Below are 11599 nucleotides of genomic sequence, written 5' to 3'. Positions count from 1 at the left end.
AAAATGTTCGAAAAAAGGAGGCAAACCCATCAGCAAAATCTAAACTTGGCAGTAGAACACATTGAGATCTTGAGAGCAACAAGTTCTCCAGCAGTCCAATCTCACTCTCTACTCTCTACCTGGCATACATTCAATGAATCCAGGACCTTAACGATGAGCTTAGTGATTGCTAGACGACACACAGAAGAATGAACCTAGAATCCGTATGCCACCTCAACTGAGAGGCCAAAGGTTAGGCCTCTGCAACAGAAGCTGCATCATGGAAGGAGCAAATCGTAATCCTTTTACAGCGACTGCACAAGGTAATGTTGACGTACAACCAACAGAATGTTGGCTCACTGCACTGATTTAGGCCATGCGATATTCGCTGCGTTCCTCTTGTAAGCGAAGATGCACTCCTTGTTGTGAGCCAGACGTTTTAGCCTTCAGGCTCTGTGGGCACTCCAGTCCATCAACTTGTTTTCTGAAAGAAATATTGATTATATTTATGTACATGACAATCTTATAATACATGTCGATTGAGTAAGCATACCTGATACTCCCATTTCACACTTAGCAATACAATTGTGTAAATATCTACTTTTATTGACCTTAAGAAACAATAATATATATATTGCGCTTCCATTCTGTTTAATTTGAAATACACAAGAAATTGATTGGACTTTGCAAATCATTGCTTTTATTATCCATTGTAATGTAAATCCAAAATTGGTCTGCTCTCAATTTTCCAATGGCATAACACCTATCAGTGTGAATTCAAAATTTATGATAAAATAACAATTGTTAAGAAATGTACAGGCAAAATCAAGGAGATGCAAACATGAAATTTGGAGCAAGAAACAAGTACCTTCTCCATTATCCAATGTGTAGAGCCCATAGTCCTGTGGGTTGGTGAACTTGAACTTGTGGGCAATCAATGAACCTGCAATGGGAGGTAACAGTAACCTATATGCACGTCTTCATGAAGGGGTAGAAAAACGCACCAGTTATTGTGTGTTCATCCAAGAAAGCATGTGGAATTTAAATACATCCAATTTTCCAATATTTATTTATATAATTGTCAAGCATATCTGAAACAAATTTGGATGATGATTCTAGTATGTAAATATTCCAAGTAATTCTGAGTCACAAACAACCAGACAATGCATACACTTGCATTTTTTAAATATTTATCAAGTCTTTGCTATTGCCTTAATTTTTTAATATAAAATAGTGTGTACCATAACTATAGTTTCACATGAACTTGTCAATCATGTTTCTCATACATGTATTGAAGTACAATAATATATTGTTTTATTGATCCCCAAGTTAATTCAAACTAATCCATGTTGAAAAACAAATCTCTTACTAGTAATCTCCTTTGACCATTTTTTAACAGCTTAAATTCGTTTTTTGTACATTATTATTCCTTATTAATCACCTTAATAATAAAAGAAAATACCAATTCTTATGCAAATCAGAAATGTTACATACAGACATCGCGAGTGGTCATGCTTGGTCGTACTGGAAGTGTGCGCCACATGATGGTGTCTCGTTGCTCGTCTGGTATGGCAATCTTCAGGAACCCCTGCATGTCACTTATGCTCGGCAGTTTGCCTAACTGCAATTTAAACATAATAAAATCATGAAATCCTACACATTTACCTCTCTATGATGAACTTTTTTAAGGCTCTTAGCAATAATTTCAACACAACACTTTACTTGATCTAAAACACCTAGATCCTAATGAGCTGTTTGATGGCCACAGTAAGTAAAGAAGGAACACTTGTGTCGCATGTATTGTATTCTTTTAAGACTCTTAAGATTAAAAATGGTCGCACCAAAATCTTCTTCGAATATTTTCTGTTCATATCTGCACAAGCCTTACTCTTTTTTTTCGACACCAAAGGTTAGTTTAACTTCCCTTAAAAATGTTAAATGTTGAAACAATAAATATATCCTTTTTTTTTACAAAACAAAATGCAGAATAACAAAAGATAATAGAAAATGTTGCCCATGTTGCAAACTGCTGCAGGCCTGCCACTGACCTGGGTCTGCGCGGCATTGGATTCCTGCATCTCCTTGAAGTTCTTCAGGACGAGCACAGCCGACGAGGGGAGGTGAGATAGTAGCCCCCTCGCCGTTTGAGCAGCGAGGGGTGGAGCAGGCCCCACATGTAGTCTGCCTCTATCTCCACCGAGACGATGCCACACTGGATCAGCACGTTAGATCAGCACGGGAAGGAAGTCGTCTGCCCCAAACACGGGTGGGGAGCAAGAGCTGTGGGGTTGCTGGGGCAACCTGGAAAGGGAGAGGTCAGTGCTGCTTAAAAGGGAAAGAACTGTATGAGGTTAGACGGTGCAAAGATCAAATCAAATAAATTATAATCAATACTTAAAAATGTTCTCTACTTAAGGGAAACAGTAATTCTTTTATTGCCTAGTTTCTGCACACTATGAATGTGCTACAAAGGCTAAGCTATATACTGGGGGAATGTACACTTTGGATGTGCTACAAAGGCTAAGCTATATACTGGGGGAATGTACACTATGGATGTGCTACAAAGGCTAAGCTATATACTGGGGGAATGTACACTTTGTTTAGCACTTTGCGTATGTTTTTAAAAAGACAATCAGCAAACAATCATGTTCCAGCTTTCTCAAGGGTATAAGCAATCACATGCCACCATATTAACCCTTTACCAATCAAGATTGGCAGCTGACCTCTTGTAGTCCATAAGAAATTCAAAATAAATTAAATACATTTTTTTAAGATTCAAGCTGTAAACACTTTATTTCCTACCCTAAAATACTGTAAACAGCAAACGGCATAACCCTTAACAGCCTGCAAGTTACTCGCAGGCTATATGGTTTAATGTTGAATGCATATAGTCATTTTTAATATGCTTTGGAACAGGAAAGGGTTAAAAGACAATCATGGCAGACACGGTACATATTGTAGATGGTGGAGGGTAGCAGACAGGAGGTGTTCCAGCTTCTTCAACGGGGAGTAGGGACTTCTGCATCTTGGTGAAGTAGTGCTTCACCTGGTCAAGGGTGCTGCCATCTGGAGGGGCAACGCCCTTCTGGGAAAACACACGGATATATTAAACCACATTGTGAAGAAATCTGGGCTAAATACATGTTGTGTAAAGTGTCGTCCCAGATAAGCCTGTACAGTCCGCTTAGGCTTATCAGGGACAATACTTTCCATTTTGAGGAATTTGTTCGTATAAGACACAGTATCTTAGAAAGGCCAATTCAAGTCTAGGCAGAAAGTGTTGTCCCTGATTAGCCTGTGTGGTTGGCACAGGCTAATCAGGGATGACACTTTACACACATGAATTTAGCCCAGTTTTCCCACAACAAAGCTATATTGCTTATTTCAGGGGTAATTGTGTTAATTGCAAAGTTTTATGAGTCCTTCTGCAGTTTATGGCTGCATTCTGTTAGGATCTATCAGTGTCACAGCACACCTCAAAGAAATTAGTAGTTCATAAAAGTTGGGACTTATACAGAAATACAGCTGTTTCCAGCTATAAAGTGTTTTTACAGAAAGATATTTAAACTTTGTTCAGTTCTTGACCTGTAAGTGGGAAATACCAGAGCACCTGGTTGCCAGCATACATGTCCAGTAACCACTGGCAAAACACACAATCTATAATTTTTTATGGCCTCATTGGCGTCACACCACTGATCACATGCACAGTGATACAGAATGTTCATTTTCATATGAGACATGAGCAAAATTCATATTTTGGTGTGTTTATAATGTGAGCTCATGGTTTTCTATAATTTAATGTTTTTTTCATTCATTATTTTCATAGTGGTGTCTCTATTTGGCAAGTTTTAATTTGACGCATTTTCATTACATGTATATAGTATTACAAAGAATAATTTACATAGTCATACATTTTACACATTCATTGTTTCAACATTAAATTTTGCTATTTAAATAAGGCAGAATCAATAATAATATGTAATGATACACAAATCTAATAGATTACAAGCAAAATACAATTCATAGTTTCAATAATAAAATAATCATAAACAGATTTACACAAATTAAAAAAACAAAGCCTTGAAAAGTGCAAAGGTAAGCAGACGTCTCACTCATATCTAGACAATACAAATTAATGGCAATTTGTTTGTATGAATAGACTATGCACTTCTATTATGCACAATAAATATTGTTTTCATTTGATCTGCAATTACTGTGGACTAGTAATACATTCCATAGTCTGCATTGTTTCAATGTTATTTCCACCCCAGACACAGTGTAAAAAGTTCAAATTACCTGAATTCCAATCTCTTCAGAAGTTTTTGTTCTTGCATACTTATGTTAGCCAACAATAGACGAATGCTTCCATTTCTGAAAGCATAAGCATATCACTTATACACATGAATTTTATTCTTGTATTACATGCATGACTTGTATCTGTCACTGTATTCTTCCCATTTAACCTTTGCATGCTGGGAAATTTGTCGTCTGCTAAAATGTCGTCTGCAGAATTACTAAATTAGCATTTTCTTCCGATGTTTTCAAAGAATACTATCAGAATAGCAAACAGTTTGGATCCTGATGAGACGCCACGTTCTGTGGCGTCTCATCTGGATCCAAACGTTTGCAAAGGCCTTTAAAATCGGTTCCCGCACTGAAAGGGTTAATGGCTTTTTATGAGCTGTGTCCATATTTATTGCAACAATACCTATTAAAGTAAGACACGGTACATTTATGTCTGAGTTGTTGTAGTAACTATAAAGTTACATAAACGTTGTGCAAATTAAATAAAAAACTTTGACATTTTACATTATTATATACCAGTAGTAAAATTTACGATTTTTTTACACAGTAATTGTTTATGAACTAGTCAAAAGGTTTTTCAACATGTACATAATGAAATGTATTTCAGGTATTTAAAAAAGGGGAATTTAAAAGCACTTTCCATGAATTACAAACACAAAATAGTGCAGGACTGTGTAATTTTGTTTTTTTGTCCATAAAAGTACTATTTTCTAATTTTTAAACTTTTATTATAAGGTACAAAATGCAATCTCATATTTTCTTTGATTCAAGTTAATAATTTGCCTAGCAAAACAATAAATAATAAATCAACCAGATTCGTAAATGTTCATAATAAGCAAAACTTTTTTTGCAAAACACTTTCAGGCCACCTACCTAGTGTATTCATTGACAAATAGATTGTAAATGTGCTGCTTTAATGGCTGAATGACACACACGTGAAGGGCCCCCTCTATGATGGCATCAATGTTCAGAATCTCATCTTTTCCCAACTGCAAGAACAAAACATAATTTTAACTGCATGGTTCCAATTGTTTATATTGGTGAAAATTTCATAGAAACAGGTACTGGAGTTGGATGTGTTGTCTGACACCTTATTGTTTATGCCTACATCCACGTTGTTAAGAATGTCTACAATAACTATACAAGGAACTTTGTGTGCATGTTGACTTGTTAGGGGGCCCAATAAAACTGGCACTGATTGTTTTATAACAGTGAAACTTACCACTTTCGTATTAAATCTTTTCACTGAGATTAAAACAAAACCCAACATATTACAGTACAAAAAAAGAAAGAAAAATGGCGTCAGTTTAACCATTTTTTATTCAACCTCGATAATAGGCAATTAAGAATTTATACCTCACTATGATCAATTGTAAAATTATAATCAAGAATCAAAATGAAACAAACAAATAAGCAAAAAATCCATTTTCAGAAAATGTAAGCAAACCAATCGCGAGTTTTTTGTCATTTGTTCTTAAAAATGCAAAACAAAACAAATCATGATCAATGTTTGCACTTAACAACATGATCCCGCATACAAATTGTCGACCTTAAAAACAGTTAATGGGTAACTTAAAACGTCTTCAAACATGCGCAAAAACAATGAGACTACGAACAATCAAAGAGTCATCATGACATACAGGAACTTAGAATTTCAAAGATCAACTTCCTGTTAATTACCAAAGACACAAAAGGTACAAAGTTCATGCAAAATGCATGTCTATGCCAGATACTATGCTTTAATATCTGAACATTTCATAGTTCTCAAGGTTGAAAAACATACAGATATAATAAGATCCAATTAATAAGCTAGCAAAAACCATAAAGCATAAACATGAAAATGATCTCACAGTCAGCTAAATAAAGCACAAAATTAATTATATCAGATTACTAAAGCAAAGCTTTGTGTTCTACAACCACAAATATTTGAAACATGGCTTGAAATTGGACAACTATGTCTGTAATGATTTTACCAAAAAACAGAAAGTCCAATGGAAAGAGGCAATGAGAAATAATTATGTTTAATCATATTCACTGTCTTTTTAGTTTTATGCAACAACCACATTTAAATCATTAGATAACAAGAAAAGTGTTTGTCAGAAACACTTTGTTCCCTTCTGCGCCGCTTTGTCTTAGTATTTTTGACCTTTGACCTTGAAGGATGACCTTGACCTTTCACCACTCAAAATGTGCAGCTCCATGAGATACATATGCATGCCAAATATCAAGTTGCTATCTTCAATACAGCAAAAGTTATTGCAAATGTTAAAGTTGGCGCAAACCAACAGACCAACCAACCAACAGACAGGGCAAAAACAATATGTCCCCCACTATAGTGGTGGGGGATATGTCCCCCACTATAGTGGTGGGGGACATAAAAATCTTTTAAAAGAAAGAGCACATGAAAACTGACGCATGGTCATTTGACCTATTGACCCTGACCTGCTACCACTTGACCTACTACACTTGACCTGGTAACAATCTTTGAATCTGATTTGCTAACAAGATGTAACCTATAAACAACCAGCCTTATGATCCTGACAAGATTTCATATGAAAAACTGACATTTGACCTTCTGATACTAACCTGGTAATGCTTGACCTTTGACTCCTGACCTACTTTTCACACTGATATAAATCCACCAGAACAATTGATCCATGACGTTTTTAATAAATGTGACCTACAAGCATATGACAAACTGACCCGTAACTTAAATCAACTCTGACCTACAAACTTACACTTCACCTACTGATGTGGTTACACTTGACAAAGGACATAATTATTATGGACCTTCTTATACTTAACCTACTGACCTGGTTACAATGAAGCCATATATTTGACCTTGAAGGATGACCTTGACCTTTAACCACTCAAAATGTGCAGCTCCATGAGATACACATGCATGCCAAATATCAAGTTGCTATCTTCAATATTGCAGAAGGTATCGCAAAACTTTAACCAAGGTTTAAGTTTTGGTACAGAATGAGGTTTTTAATAAATATGACCTACAAGTATATGACAAACTGACCCATAACTTATAACAACTCTGACCTAAAACTTACTCTTCACCTACTGATGTGGTTACACTTGACAAAGGACATATGGACCTTCTTATACCGGAACCTACTGACCTGGTTACATCCCCTGACCTATCGACCTTGTTACATTCCCTAACCTACTGACCTGGTTTCTTTCCCTCTCAATCAGGTCCTCCAGCTCTCCCTCTCCATGCTTCACTAGGTAGTTCTTGATTCCCGTCATGAACTGACGCACCTGAACAGAAACAAGTCATAAATACATATTGCTTGATTTACTATAAACAGTTACATATTGCTGTAACAAGAAGACTGTTAATATAATTAGCCATAATATTGACAACGCTCATAAAAGATGGCACGCCCAGCTCTACCAAATTTATACAGTTGTCTAAATCAAGATAATTCTACAGCTTTTCTGTTATTAGAATAAACATATAAGTGTTTCCATTCAATTACAAATGTATAAATATCATTAACTTAAAACCACTCAATTTGAAATTTACAACACTGTTAATGAAAAGTATAGAATCAATTAGATTTATAATAAGATGACTTTACTTTCAGGTACACAAATCAAACATTTCAGTTAGTAAGACTTATCTTTCCATTCAGTTCAAAAATGATTTTTTTAATGTTCAAATAACTAAACAAAAATCCCACGTTCACATATGTTCTCAATTTAACATCTCCATTCATAATAATCGCTTACATTTCTGGTAATGTTGTGAGGGTTGGTATCGTGACTCTCCAGCGTGCACTGTATGAAGTTATAAATAGTGCTGCCGAACGTTGTGTCCCGGTTCTTAGACAAACCGATAATGTATTCACGCACAGTCCGGTCTGGGTGCCGATTGCGACTCAACTGATGGAGTAGACGAGGATTGGCTGCAGATGAAGAACACAATGGAATAAAATCAGATCCCAATAATACATGTCTCAGGTTTGCTTGTTTAAACTATAGAATTATTTGACAATAATTATGTTCACAGCAATCAGAAGTCATTCCTTTTCTATTGTGATATGATAAAATCACGTAACTGAATGGTTCCATGTTAAGCATAATAAAAAAGTGAAACTACAAGTTATGTTAAAAGCAGAATTTGGTATGCCATTTTGCAGATATGATAAGGATATTAATAATATATATCATTTACACTGATCAATTTTATGTTTTATGAAATAATTACCCAATATCTTTATTAGATGTTACATCTTGGATGAATTGGTTATTTCATTAAAGTTCTAACCAAAAATTTATAAGGATGGTAACCCCTCTGAAAAAGCTCCAAATTGTGATTACCCTTAGATCTAAACTAACGTGTATGACATACCTAAAGCAGGTACAATCTTTTCATGCAAGTCCGTTGCAAACAAGGGAATGCTGTCACTATTCTTCTCTGTAACAGTCTCAGAATGTGATGTGGATTTCTCATTCACAATAGTTTTGTCTGATTGACTTTTCTGAGCATGGTCAATACCTATTGCGAGGTTCTCTGCAGACAAATCTGATGCCAAACTCAGACGTTTTTCCACACTTTCACAATCATCATTTCCGGGAACACATGGGGCGTATTTCTGACTAGACACTTGCCACGCCCTGATTCGGTCATGAGGATCAATGGCAGGGAGAGGGGGTGGGGCCTGGCAAGGGGGAGGGGAAGTAACAGGATTGTGGGGAGAGTCTATTTGTTTACTGATGTGCATGATTTTAGCAGCAATTCCATGCTCCCAGGGCATGTGAAACAAAGTCCCATTACTTTGCATGGAAGAACAAACATATGGCGAGTTAGTGTTACTGTTTAAATTGTCATATTCAGAATGGGGTCCATAGATTTGGAATGGCTGCATGGGTCTGAGAGTCAGTTCAGGGTTCCGTGACGTGATCATGTCCTCTGCAGTAGAGCCTTCGGAGTACATCACTTTGTGTTCGTCTGATACCGTTTTGCTGTACACTGGGAACTTGTTTAATGTTGCATTCGCCTGATTATGATTTTCATCAAATGCAGCAAGGAAATGTAGAGGGTCAGGGTTAGTGGTTGAGTTTTTCAAAGTTTCTTGTCTCCACAAGTCTATTTTCATCGTTACTTTCATTCATTGACCTGTGATTACTGACAGCAGTGTGCAATAAGTTTTTTGACACTTTTGTTTTTCTTGGTATTGGCATTGGCTTTGCTTGCTCTTTTGGGGAAAGCTTACTATCCACCCAGGCCAGTCCGTAAGGATTGGTCTCAAAATTTTCTATAGATTTGTGTTTTGAAGGCTGAACAAGTTCAAGAGATATTTCAAACACATCCTCATCATCTGTAGATTCGGAATCGTGTTCGTTATTTTCTGACACTTTAATTTCATCGGTATCAATTGTCTCTCCTGATACAGGAGTTAGTTTATGACAGTCAGTTGATGGTCTTCGCCTTTGACCCACGCCGACAGCGGGTGCAGACTGTCTGCGTATCTTTTTGGCCATCTGCTTTGGACCTTTTTTGTCCTTATCATCTTGACTAATGGCATCAAAGGGTTCAGTGTATATTGGACTTCTCATGGTGGATAATGAGTTAGTGGATATGGATTTTCCAAACGAAGGGCTCTTTAACTTGCACACTGGACTGGTCTGAGTTTGAACAGAAGTAATCATAGGTCTGTCATCACAGTCCTCAGTATCCGCATCGTCTGCTTCACTATGGCAACCATTGCTATTGTCTGATTCAAGGTCACTCTCCTTGTCTTGCACAGTTTGCACTTCGGAGCACTTTTCAGTGTCTGTAATAATTTTGTCATTGCTTTGTTTGCTACTGGATGCTAATGGTTCAAGACGGTTCACATCAGGTCGAACAGTGCACACTTTTTGGTAACAACAGAAGAATTAGCACTTTGAGTAGTAGTCATTGTCTTACTTGTGATCACAGTTTCCTCTTGTTTTGTAGCATCTTTACTCATGTCCAATTTATCCAGACTGACATTTAGGTCTTTAATCACACATTTATCACTGTGCCAGTTTTCAGTGAACACTTCTGTATCATGGTGGTCAAATGCCTGAGCCTTTGACACAGATTTTGGACTCAAAAGCTGATGCTGTAAATGCTGACGAATATCCGAATGAACACTTCCCATTTTAGGATCTGCATAATTGTTTTTTCCAAATATCCTCGTAATCACTCATTTTGTCAGAGAGATTGCTCCGCCAGTAATATTCCTCCGTACTGTTTGTTGGCTGGAGAAATCCTTGTGGACTTAGCACAAGAGTGTCATGATGAAATTTATTTGGTTTAGCATACGGAACCAATACCTGGGAATCCCGTTTGGATAGCCTGATATCCACTCTATTTTCCTTGTCATTAACATGTAGCACAAACTCGTGGCTTCCTCCTACATTTGTATCCTCAGAGACTGAAGAGAAACTTGACATTTTATCTGTTACATGGCTTTTCGAAGTCACATGCTGCGTTGACACTAAATGATGTGTTTTTGAGGACACATGACTACTAAGTTTTGATTCACTTTTTGACTGGTGAAAGGTCCTCATAAATCCACTTTCTGAACACCTGGTATGAAAACTGTCTTGCTGTTGTGTCACACTGTGCTGACAGGCAGAAGTCACTGATGTAAAATTAATATCTCTGTCAGGCTTTTGAATTAGGTAAGAGGAAAAGTCTATCACAGAATGTTTTGGGGGAGTGTTGTCTCGGAGGATAGCATCTGACTGGCTATACGCCATCACAGTTGACTTTTTAATGCTGATTGGTTCGCTCTGTGATTTGTTCATCCCTGATGATATCTCTGACAAATTAGACCGACTGGATGATCGACTCTGGCTGTCGTACTTAGCAGATGTCCAAAAATCTGAAAGATGGAAAATATTATGCTTGTAACGCTTTTAAAAATCCTTCCATGGCAAGTATTACACATTTTCACATCTGTACTTAAATTCAGATTTCCCTAAAAACCTGAAAACCAGGTAATGAAACCAGCCAAGATCGTTTTCATTTTAGTTTGATAATGTCACTACCTGTCTCTGAGAAAAGGAGGTTAAATGCATGAACTTTAACTGTTTCCGTGTGCTTTAACTGTTTCGCAAGATTAGACTGTGCTGTTTAGTACAGGCTAATCAGGGACACTACACTGCGCCTAAACTAGATTTTTTGCTAAGAGGAGACTTACTCTAAAAGAAATATTACACAAGAGCGTAAAGCTCTGCCTTAATTGGCTAGTCTGGGGTGACATTTTAAGTACATTCATTAAGCACCTATTTTGCGCACAACGCTTAAATAAAATTGCCTTAC

At 36.8% G+C, this 11599-nt stretch overlaps 1 protein-coding gene and 1 pseudogene across 4 annotated transcripts in view; both read right to left on the bottom strand.

Annotated features, from left to right (window-relative positions):
• Positions 1-335: 335 nt before the first annotated feature.
• LOC127872273 (protein sprint-like) lies at positions 336-9403 on the bottom strand (annotated as a pseudogene).
• Positions 9404-9424: 21 nt separating this feature from the next.
• Positions 9425-11599, bottom strand: part of LOC127874427 (uncharacterized) — an 82814-nt gene continuing 80639 nt past the window's right edge. For all 4 annotated transcript variants that reach the window (XM_052418740.1, XM_052418741.1, XM_052418739.1 and 1 more), the window contains one exon: positions 9425-11159. In XM_052418740.1, the coding sequence (XP_052274700.1) occupies positions 10432-11159 (728 nt within the window). In that variant the 3' untranslated portion in view covers positions 9425-10431. The remainder of the gene's footprint in view (positions 11160-11599) is intronic.

This window comes from Dreissena polymorpha, chromosome 3 (assembly GCF_020536995.1).
Source record: "Dreissena polymorpha isolate Duluth1 chromosome 3, UMN_Dpol_1.0, whole genome shotgun sequence".
NCBI classification, from domain to species: Eukaryota; Metazoa; Mollusca; class Bivalvia; order Myida; family Dreissenidae; genus Dreissena; species Dreissena polymorpha.
The sequence above is the reverse complement of the archived record's forward strand: the minus strand, read 5'-3'. Positions and strand labels throughout refer to the sequence as shown.